The sequence below is a fragment of the Diorhabda carinulata genome, chromosome X (genome assembly GCF_026250575.1).
Source record: "Diorhabda carinulata isolate Delta chromosome X, icDioCari1.1, whole genome shotgun sequence".
Lineage (NCBI taxonomy): Eukaryota > Metazoa > Arthropoda > Insecta > Coleoptera > Chrysomelidae > Diorhabda > Diorhabda carinulata.
In genome coordinates this window covers 10,307,651-10,319,949 of record NC_079472.1, presented here as the reverse complement: position 1 = coordinate 10,319,949, position 12,299 = coordinate 10,307,651, and the positions used below count along the sequence as shown (strand labels likewise).

Sequence of the window (12,299 nt, the reverse complement as noted above, 5' to 3'; positions counted from 1 at the left end):
CAAGTGAATTTCAGGTCTTCTAAATCCATGCCAGATGCTAAGGTATCTCAACGACAGACAGACAATCTCTGAATTGCAGAAATCGCCTCACGCATTTTCGTGTCTTTCTTCTTGATGTCTTGGTGGACTAAAGTTAAGGAGATGTTGATGAGTGGAGCGGTTCCTCATTTTATACCAGTGCTTAGACCACCGTCCTTTTTTTTGTGTTTTCTCCCCTTCACAACAACCACTGTTACGGCCAGGAAGCCCAAATCTACATTTGACACCACACTCCTCCACTTCTCAGCTTCGACTGAGAGTTTTGATCAAAAGATTGAGGGTTGATTGAAGTACGCTTGAAGCATTCATTGATCAAGCCACTTGATAGTGTAAGGCCTCCTTAATATTTCCCATTACGTAAGACTGATAGTTTCTTTATAATATCAGGTTAATATTTTCCATATTTTATCAATGGAGTATTCTAAATTTTGTGACAATAAGATCACGTTTATGTTTAGTTGATATGTCACTCTTGTATTATTTGACTATACTGTTTCTTTATGACACTTCAATATTTCGATTTTAAATCTGATCGTAGGTCAATAAAAATTGTTATTTTGTCATCGCATTGTTTCCATTATCCAAATATTGCATATCAAGTAAATCCAGTCACGATTTTGAACGTAATTTTACTTGAGGCAGCAAATTCACAATTTTGAATCAAATGTGCAGTGTGAGTGGAGAATCCTATTTCACGAGGACGAATTGTATAAACAGATTATCGACTGCAGCTGTTTATACATGGCTTCTTAATACTTTATGCTAATAATTACGAAATAAGGAAGATTTGAAGTGGTTAATGCTATCCGTATAAAAAAATTATTACATGTAAGATTTCATTTTTGATTTAAATACAAATGTGATGTATCTTTTCTTTTCATTGTAAAAAAATTGAATAATAATGATACTTGTAACTTTACTATTTTTTGAAAAATAAAAAAAAACACAATATAATTCTTTTCAGAAGAATTTAGTGCTGGTATAACACTTCGTTTAGTCGTTACATATTCATAAAAATAAAAATTCGAGTACGTCGTTACTTTGAATTAGGTAAATTAAAATTGCTAATGCCGTTTACTGAATTCTTTTTCACAATTGCCGTTAGTATCGTAATAATGAAAGTCTGGAATATAGACCGGTGTTTAAATGAATAATTACGAAAATGGGACAAAATGTGTAACAGTGATTACTATACCACTACCCCTAGTAGAAATTCTTTCCCATCTCTATAATAGAAAAATTCACGTAGAATATTCAGCTGAAAATAGGAGAAAATCTTGTGGGTGGAAAAAAAAAATCAAAATTTGGATAATAATGTAATTATTAGTTTAAAACACATGACGTATGAAAATATTTTAACCTTAAATTGCTGGAAAACTTCGTTTCTCTTTTTTCAGAAATTTCTTTTCCTCTTTTGTTGTTCTTCCAAAAAAATTCCATATGCAGAAACTTTCTTCAGTACTAGCAGTACCTGTAAAATTTTTAGTTTATTAAAATTTGTACTTTCTAATTATTTGATGAGACTCACCCAATTTGGTTCCAGTATGATCCCATAATAAGTAAGGTATCCTAAACTCGTTACACCTAACTTCATCAACAACTTGGTCAAGATTTTTCATCACTTTCAAATAACTCATTTCTCTATCGTCATTTTCGCAAAATGTAACACTTAACTGGAAAAAACGCATTAGTTTTTGACGGCCAAAAGGATGGATTATGTGATTAAACTTATACTATATAGCTCATATATTGGGGACATGATGAAAAATATTAGCAATTGAAAATAATTCTGTCATACAACGACCGCGAGTTATTTCTTTGAACTTGGAAGAGCGTTTCAAATTCTGCCTTATAGCGTCACAATGGAAGTGTTTATTCAACGATCAAAAAATGATTCCATTGTATTTAATTCAGGGGAACGTGGAAAAATGTTTTTTTTTAGATTATGTAGTAAGTGGTTAGATGCTCCATAGTGAACCACATGTCTCTGCGAATATTTAGAGGAATATGGTAGCAAATCATTGAGGAGAAATTCTAAGTATCGCTGACCAATCAGTTTATTATCAAAAAACTATGGATCTACTCAATTATTACCCATTATTATGATAATTTTCTTCAGAATGTCTCTCTATGACGAACGGTTTCGAGTCTCGAGCTGAACAAAATCGATTGAAAAATTCATTTTTGCTATCTATGATTGTATGGGTTGTCCCTGTAAAAGTTAAGGATTGTTAACAATTGAACATGAGTCACCCCTGGCCTCCAGATAATAGTGTAGAATTATTTATTGAATTGACATACGTAATCATCCATCAGAAAATCATAATGTTCGAATCTACAATTTAGGTAATATACTGAAATATATGTTTTGATTTCGCAACTTTGAAGAGTCATAACTCAGAAACGAGTGGTCATATGAGAAATTCCTTTCATGTCATCCACTCACTTGCGATTTTTTTGCAAAGAGCACTATAAAACCCTGTATATTCACTTATTAATTGAATATATGTCATAATTTATTAATTCACCTTACGTAGCTAATCAAAACTTATCAATTGGTACAAGAATCAATTTTCTATTGTAAAAAAGTGAATAAATCTCACCAGAAGTTCTGCTGACAATGGATTGAAAGCTAAACAGTCGATATAACTATTTTCAAATTTGATTGAACGTAACATATTCATATTTTGAACATTCCATAAATAAAAACGATCAACGTCGCCCACCACCAGCAGTGAGTCTTTCCAGGGATGCCAAGCAATGGCCTAAAAATGGGATAATTCAATAATTCAAAAAATAAACCTTACACATATGTATGAAAGGTTTGTTTAGAAAATACGTATAAAAGTTCAATAATGACTTTATTAGAGTATTTCAATATGGTCTCCTTCATAGTACTCTTTCTGAGATAAGATGCACTTGCTAACGTCCTTTCAATTGTTGGTAACAACAAGTCTTCAGTTGTGATGATGTTCAGTTGTTGTGTCTATTCAGCCTTGATAGCTTCCACACAACGAGCGTCGTGGATGGCATTGTAATAAAGAATCCACCCGCCCCCTTGTGCAAAATCCGCTCGAACTCAGGCCATATGAGCTCTGAGACGTCTCAAAACTTTAACTTGAAAATTTCTGTTCACTCTCTGACCGAAAGGGACAAATTCCTTGTGAACAATTCCCCTAGAAGCGAAGAAACAATCAACATTGTTTTCACATTGGACCTTTACTTCAGCTATTTCTTCTCAGTTTTTCTGCAAGATTGCTTTCTTCACTTAGAGATTTGAGTTCCACATCGAATTTGTGAAACCAAGATTCGTCTCCAGTGATGACTCAATTGTGAAAGTCCCCTCTTTCTTCTGATTTCAACCAATATTCACAGCACTTATCCCTCTTTGCTCTTTGGATTCAAGGTATGATTTCCATTTCAAGTTTTTATGTCAGAATTTTGTGTGAACAATTCCCCCAGAAGCGAAGAAAACGATCAACATTGTCTTCACATTGGACTATTTCTTCTCGGTTCTTCTGCAAGCTTGCTTTCTTCACTTGGAGATTTGAGCTCCACATCAAATTTGTGAAACCAGGATTCGTCTCCAGTGATAACTCGCTTGAGAAAGTCCCCTCTTTCTGCTGATTCCAACCAATTCCCACAGCACTCAACCTCAAATTCTCATCGGAACTGTCGATGGACGTCCTGGGCGAGAATCTCCTTCCACTTCTTCTCAGACTTCCCGAAATTTTTTTAATCATTTGTTTACGGTTGGTTCTTTCAGACAATTGATTCCATAAAGTTGTTTCAAATACTCAGAAATCTCATGGCCATTCTGGTCTAGCCTTGCAAGAAACTTGATGTTGATGCGCTGTTTCTCAATAAGAGAGAGCTCCATGTCGACGGTCGGTTAAAAAAAGGTAACTCCTAGCAAGCAGCCGTTAACTCCTACGTTGAACGTTGATGGGATTGGCTACAGCAACAGCGCAGCCTGGCGGCGCAACCTGTAAAATGAAGTTATTATTCAGCTTTAATACGTTTTTCTGGATAAACCATCTCGTAGAAACTTCGAAGAAATTAACATTATTATATTCCGTGAAGAAATATATTGGATTTTGCACCCCCTCACCTTCGTGGGTAATATACACTTGATATTTAACTTTTGTTCAATCTCGTGATATGTCCAAATGACCAAGTTATTGTCGATTCCTGTCGTAGCTATGTATTTTTCCTTACAGGACAATATGAGTTTGGTGATATCTCCCACATGTGCCCTATAGCGGAATCTGGCGTAATTTAAATTATGTAACCAACGCGTCAAAGTTCCTTTAGAACATCCGGTTAGTATATAGTTAGATTTCGTCCATTCAGCAGAGATTATCGAACACATTTTTTTTATGCCCATCGGGGTTAGTCTGCAAGGACAAGTACCAAGGTGTGTGGTCTATAAAAAAATAAATTAATAATATAAAAACCATTTGTTTTTCCCTTACTTTATTCAGCTGCATATTGTAAACTGCTAAGCTTCCTCCAACCAATGCTGTCGATAATTTACTCCCATCCGCATTCCATTTGATACAATTTTCGACTATATTTCCACTAATATCTGTTAATTGGATTCTGATATTTTTCTCGGGATGCCATAAATGGATTTTATAGTCGTATATGGTACCAATATATCCGCTTTTACCCCAATCCACTACATTTCTACCTAAAATTAAAAGTCAAATTCATAGTTTATCATAATTTATTTAAATCTTTGTTACTCACAATAATGCATATCCAAATCGGGTAAATCTAGCAGCATTGATGGAGATCCGGGAAGCAGAGGTTTGTTGCGAGGTTTCACCGGCCAATGGGATATTTCCTTTCCCGTTGGTTTTTTCTTATAAAAATTGGAGAGTTCAAAAATATTATACTTCTCAAAAAACATCGCTTCCTTCAAACTGGAAAAAATAATAATACTCGAAACAAGCTCCTTGACAACTTGGTAACCATAATTTGGATTAAGATGCTACAAAATTGGGTTGAATTTCTTTCCTTCTCGCGAGAATTTCGTCATGTATGAATAGTAATCTGACGGTGTCAGTTGCGTACTAAATATTGGATATAATAGAAATTCTCGGATATTATTCCATATAACTTCCACAGTATGTCTTGTTGTAAGAGAACTTTCGCTTAACTAAAGGTGAACGTATCTCCAATTAAACCTCATACATTCGCATCAGATGTCTTCTAAATACGTTGGCATTGATAGCTCAACCATTTCAATTAATCATTTTAAAGAATACTAAACGTGAGACGTACATCAAGACTTTGCGCACGAATCGACCTATCTACTCGACGTTCGGTTGAATTTCTAGAAGGTCCAAGGGAGTTTGTATTAAGTTGGTTTTCTACTGATTACCTTGTAACCTTAATATCTCTTGTAGGTAGATGACCTGAGCGCGAACGATGTTCAAGGGTCAAATCTCCATTATCAAAACGATTAAACCGACGCTGGGTCTGCGTCTTTCCCTTCAATTTCATATGTTTCCTTTACGCCACGGCTAACGTATGTAACATAAGTTTTCGTTCATTTAAATTGTATTAAAAGTAATGAAAATAGTTCTCAAATTCTTTCATATTTGTAAGACAAATGTCAAATTAACATAACTTAAAAACAGGAATTGGTCTGTTTCTCCCTCTAACTAGCTGTCAGAATTTTAATCCATTTTGTTAACGAGATGTATTGGTATAGTTAGCCTAGACCAGTTCCATGCATTACCAAAATATTGCGCAACGAACAATAACTTATTAGAAGTGTCAGTGTAAAGTTTGACGACGTTAAAAAAGTAAACCAGAGTTACGCAATAAATTAACAGAAAAAATATGTCCACCGGAATTGTGAAAATCGAAAAATTGGAGTATAGAGCCATCATCAAGTACCTGTATTTAAAAGGATTAAGAGGTAAGCAGATTTACGAAGATATGGACAGATTTGATTAGGTAGGAGAGTTTATGATTGGGTTTGAAGATTGCACAAATACCGTGGGGTTTAAAGAATCTGCAAATTTTGTCTGTTGGAGATGAAAATTTGTGGATGCTCCTAGAAATTTTGATATTTGTTGTAACCATTCTGAATCAATGTTTTTTAAAAATATTGATTCCAGATGATCGACTGGATTCGTCAATCATCGAAAGGGATCGTGATACGAGTGTATCAATGACAGAGTTGAGTTGGGCCGAATGTGGATGGGATTGAGCATTGGAAACGGTTGGTATGAAGGAGTTTGCGATAGACGGAGTGAGAGAAACCGCGTGGAAAAACATTTCTGATTTTGACGTCAAGGAACGGCAGAGATGACTTCTCCTCCACCTCTATCGTAAACTGTATACAAGGATGTGCGCCATTCAGATGGAGCAGGAGTATCTCTTCCATGGAGCCGAATGACAAAGGTGTTATCAACATATCGTAGCCAACAACTTAGTCGGAGAGGGCACGAGGATAATGCTTTATTTTCAAAATGGTCCATGAAAATGTTGGCAATGACGGAATCCCATGGGGGCACCTTTGAGTTGTCGGTAGAATATGAAGTAGGTGTTGGACAAACAATGTTGGATGAGCGAAAGATAATATTGGGCGATGTGGTGACTAGTGTTCAAGATATACAAAGTTTCATCGATGAGGATGTTGGTAAATAAAGAGATAATATCAAAACTGACAAGAATATCTGTGGGAGAAATATCAAAACTTGTAAGAACGTCGTTAAATTGACGAGGGTTTTTGACGTAGGATTGGGATTGTTCACCAATTCGCTAAATAAGGCTGAAAAAAGGGGCATACAGATTGCGTGGAGCAGACAGATTGAGACTACCAAATCGGATCACTCCTAACCAATGAACGAATAACCACCCTATCCCCAACCTAGTTCTTTTGTTCAATTTTATTCTAAATAATTAAATTGAAGGCAACGAATTTTTCATTAAGGATTCTACAGCTTCCTTTGCCGCATTTCGCTACACTTTTCTATCCATCCACTCGTTTTCCTGGATAGTTATGTCTCCCATGTTCTGATCAATCCTTTCCTTCCAGGTCCTTGAGGATCTCCCCCGTCTTCTACTATACTGCGGTTAATACATCGTCTTCGGCCACCTGTTCTGTGATGAATCTCATCTCATGTCCGTACCAGAGCAGTTGTTCAATCTTTATCATCTTTAAAGTCGTATACACTAGACCTGCTCTTCGTCTTATATCTCTCTATTGTCATGTTTGTGTTTTGGTTAATTTTTTCTGACCAAAGTAAATAATTCAGATTTTAGCTCACTGATTTAGGGTTTCCCATACCACCATCAAGAACTAAAGAGAAATGGTTAAACAAAATATAAAAAATATACTGAAGATCAGTAAGTAGCGTTGAATTCCGATGTGCTGACGTACACGTCACTTTACAGCGTACAGAGCTGTGATCATTTGTTGACAAAAAATATTTCACCTTACCATATTCAGAAATTAAAGGATATGATGGATTTTACACAGATGAAATAGAAAATTGTTCCAATAACGTGAAATATGAATCCAAAAAAAGATAAAGTATTGGTCTGGAGTGCCATATTAGAGGCACGCATTTCATGTCTTTATGTCGGACATGTGAAGGATGAGGATGGACATATTTATACAGGGAGTTGTTTTCCAAAATTATTTGATTATATTAATACACATTAGCGCAATGACTCAATATTTTGACCGGATCTCCAATCTAGCCTCTTGCAATTACGTCAGATCAACCAAAGATGATGAAGATAATGTCCCAAATGCTCCTTAGGCTCGCTCTATTGGTGAGTTTTGGGCGATATTGAAGAGAAAACTGTATGATAGTAGGATAAGAGCTGGGAAGCCGGAAATGAGCAACAGCTACGACTTAGGATATTTCAAAAAATTCGCAAAATTGTCCAGCATATGATGCTACGCGTTAAGTACAAATTAAGAGCGATGAAGGAAATAGCCCTTTAAGTACAAGTATAATTTAAATTGTGTTTCTTGTAATAATGTGTTAAGAGAAAAGAGCTTAATAAATAAATTGTTAACATTATTTCGTTGTTTCAACAATTACGCTAAAAATTTTTCCGAAAACATTACATACATTATTTTAAATTTTTATTTATTTTATAGCACTTTATAATATTTATAATAAAAACGTACTACATCGTCAATAAACAGAAAAAGAACGAATATTTAAGAAATAGTGAAGCAATTGTACTCTCCATAGAATTAAAGTCTTAACAAGCTTCACTTTCTATGTATTTTTTCCATAAAATATATTTATGATCAAAATTAATGACAAATAAAAGGATTACTCACAATTTTCTATAATTTTCTCTGCAATATCTCTGTTTGGCAGTATTTACAAACGTATCATCTTCAATAAAGTCATATTTGTTACATACTGTTGCTGAATCACTCGTGTTAATTAAATCAAACGTTGCTTCGAGTCTTATATTAGGTCGTCTTGGAATGAATCTATCAAATGAAAATTGTCTGCTACCCTAGTTTTATTGAGAAAAAAAAATATTATTTTCTTTTATTAGAATTAATGTGTCTCGACAACTAAGACAATTGAGACATGGTACAGTTATAATACAATAGGGACCTTGCATACTTTTTTTATACCGTAACTACTTTTAGTATATCGTTCTTAATCATACATTATTTTTAATTTTTTTAAACGGTGTATAAGTTCATAAAAACAAAAATTTAAATAACTAAATGACGCGTGGAAACGCATTTGTTGTCACATGACTGAGTGTGACGTAGAAAGTAAGTAAACAGACTTGATTGAATACAGTTTAAACAAATTTGTTGGGTTTTAAAGATATACACGCAAAGTTGTGGGTATTCAATTTTGTAGAATACAAGATGATGTATAGTTGAAGCGTTGGGCCAGAATGTACAAACGCTAGTATAAAAACACCAAATAAAGTTTTCGTGCAAGTATCTCGAGAGGAAAAGCGACGAAAACAATGGTTTCAAGCTATACGAAGGGACTCCAACCGAATTCGATTACCAGAAAAACCGGAAAAGGGCATTTCGGGAAACACCTCATCCGTTGGCATTGAAACAACAAAAAACCTTCAAACGTACCATCTTTATGACTACATTTTAATAAAGTTCAAGCAAACAAATGTGACAATGACGTTACTATAAGAAAGTCTAATTAGTAGTACTTACGTATCTGCTTTTAATCTACGTATTTCAACCGAATAATTGATTATTAGCAAAGAACGTAGCAACGTAGATTGTCCGATCTTGCTTCGATAAATCCTATTTCGGCCATCATTTCAATTAGAATAGTGTTTGAAGCCCTTACAAAAACACCAATCGCAATAAACAAACAATTACTTCCTCAGACAACAGCATGATGTTTGAAAGGTGATACACGGCAACCTCGTTTCAGTATTTACTTACTTTCTACGTCATAGCCGCAGTAACCAATAGAAACATGTTTTCTGTCACGTGTTATCATTCAAATTATAATAATATTTTAAGTTATAATATAATACAATTCGACCTAAATTCATGAATAAGAAGCTATATATAAATTTTTAAATATATTAAATACTCGAATTACTGACCAACTGACCAACAATACGTTAAGAATTTATAGTTCATTACATAGACAAATGTCTTTTAAATAATAGATAAGGAGTGGTAACTGTACTGCATTATTTAAATTTTCTTGGAGCGAATTTTCTATCTGATGGTAACGGTTTTCATTGGAATATTCTGACCAACTTTATAATGGTTAACTGCAAGTGGTATTTTGCAGTGCAGACATTTGGGAATATCAGAAGCGGCCATCAGATATAGTTAGTCTGCGTGGGAGGTAGATTTTTGCAGTCGTTGGACCGTTGGATTTCATGTAGCTTATTACTACAACTAGCCCAGTGATTTCCAGTTCAAGACGGTATCCAGATTAAACTAATGGTAAAACCAGAGCTTGCAAGACGGTCATGAATATTCTGAATAATAGGATGTATTAGACATATTTCATGTTCATATAACTGATTATTTGTCGTCAGGGGATAGAGAATTCAAGGATTGGAAGATTGCATATAATTCTCCTTTGTAGACGATAGCGAAAGATGGTAGTTGATGTCGTTTGATTATTTGATGTGATCTGGCTTCGACACAACCTACGCCTACCTCAGATTTAGATACAACAGAATTTTATTATAAGAAATAGAATTGATAATATCTATAAATCGTTATTTCAGTATATCCTCCTGTGTTTCATGCTTAAGGAATATGTTTAGAGATGTATTAAATTTTGTTTGTTGCTTATCCCAAGAAGGATGATTGCTGGAACTGATTGGAGTTTAGAGCCAGACTGGATAATCGGTTTGTGCTGAAACTTTTGCACAGTATGACATGAAAAGTTGGTTCAGTCATAGGGGTGGTTCATTGAATTCACGATAGATGGTTCCAGAAAGACTGAATTTGAAAGCTCGATGGCAAATTTTTAGAATTGTATCGTGAACGGAATTGAAAGTTTTCAAATCATATTTGCCTGTTGTAAATGTAAATAAAGCTTTCATAATCTAATTTGTAACGAACGAGAGATTAGTACACCGGTAGCAGGGAAAAATATTAATTTCGTACGTTGAATAAAGAAAATAATGCAGTTTTCAAATGTGTTGAGACCTGTACTGTAACAAATGTTTAGCTGACGAATAAACAAGTTTTTTTATTGTTTTCAACCATGTGTAAATATTTGCTAAAATTTTAGAAAAAAATCGTTCTAAAAATTAGTTAATCTGATCATTATTTAATCAACTTCATTTCAAATGATAATAAATTATTCACATTGGTTTTTATATTTACTTACGAGAGCCATTGTTTAAATTATTTCTAGCACTTTTAACTAACACAAACAACTAAAAATTATTAATGACTATTCAAACTGTTTTGTTCAATGTTCATAAAAAAGATAATACACTGCTCGACAAAAATAATTGGAAAAACTTATAGAATATTAAATAAAGAAGTTGAGAATCTCGTTTATAGCTGTATAAAAAAAATAATTCGTACTCAGTTTCTAGGCAAAAAATATTATCTAACCAGAGCTTTACATCCGAATCTACTGAAAAATTTATTGGTTGTTTCACGTTTTATCCAGACCCCCATGTTTAAAAATTTCGGCAGATGTCTTGTATCCCACAGAGTGAAATTTTGATGATGAAAGAGGAAATAGCAACGTATGTATAACAAGATCGTACGTACAACAAGATTGCTTCCGGTTTTTATGCTCGGTATGAAATTTTATAAGTCGCACTTTTGGGAAATTATTATTGCAAACTGGTTTTTCTATAATGGAACATAGATTTTTATAGTTGAAAATTTTAGTTGACATAAATTCAGAAGCAAGTTTTGAAGGATTTTCGTTGTTTTAACATATCGAAATAATATTAATCACATATATAAGGAATCAAATATTTTGCAAAAGAGTGTTTTATACGAGAGTTGCCACATAATTTTTGAGTTATGGCAACACCGATGATGATGTTACCATCATAAAGTTTGATGTGTTGACATACGAGTGTTATTTGATTTGTTTACAGATACTTGAAACATTCATCTTGGTCAAAAAATGGAATTTTATCATAAACATTTTTGATGACTTTCAACGTGGATTAACCAACAGCAGTGTGCCGAATAACTCGCTTCTACTTTTGGTGATGTGGCACGATCTCGAGCCATCGGGTTTCGCTGGTTTTCCGAATTCAATCGTGATCCGACTTCGCTACCGGATGAATTTCATGAAGGTCATTCAAATTAGGCTGTTGTGCAAGAAATCATCGACGCTGTATGTAAACTAACATTCATGTGATATTTTGTGAGATGGGGAATTAATTCCACTCGCATACATTCAATATTGATAAACATTTGGCAAACAAAGATGCGTTTGACAATAGCTTAAAAAAATGTCTTGTCGATTGGTGCAAAGAAATGTTGAGAAAATTCAACCACGGAGTTACAAAAGACGTCTTTAAGATCGTGACAGGCGACGAATCACGGATCTATGTATAGTCAAATCCAACAAAAGTTGTTCGTGCACGAAGAAAATTATCGACCGTTTTTTCAAAGCAACTGGACATATTCCACCGTTCCATTGGAACAACGTTGAATGGTTAATTCTAAATGGTACATCAGTTTCGGTTTGCTAGAAGTGTTTAAAAAAGAAAAAGAAACCAATCACAGGAGACGATCGCACCCATTGATTTCTTTTTATTCCCGAAGA

At 34.2% G+C, this 12,299-nt stretch overlaps 1 protein-coding gene across 2 annotated transcripts; it reads right to left on the bottom strand.

The window, feature by feature from the left end:
- Positions 1-1,342: 1,342 nt before the first annotated feature.
- Positions 1,343-10,953, bottom strand: LOC130900951 (protein cortex-like). Of its 2 annotated transcripts, XM_057811969.1 has the most exons (8): positions 10,887-10,953; positions 8,363-8,547; positions 4,792-4,967; positions 4,515-4,732; positions 4,151-4,465; positions 2,643-2,804; positions 1,568-1,712; positions 1,343-1,510 (listed from the first exon to the last, which is right to left on the bottom strand). In XM_057811969.1, exons 1-8 carry the CDS (start codon positions 10,893-10,895, stop codon positions 1,401-1,403), a joined length of 1,320 nt encoding a protein of 439 aa, XP_057667952.1. In that variant the 5' UTR covers positions 10,896-10,953; the 3' UTR covers positions 1,343-1,400. The 2 variants fall into 2 exon arrangements, with proteins under 2 accessions (XP_057667952.1, XP_057667953.1); XM_057811970.1 differs by lacking the exon at positions 4,151-4,465 and having other exon boundaries at positions 10,887-10,941.
- Between the last annotated feature and the right edge of the window lie 1,346 nt (positions 10,954-12,299).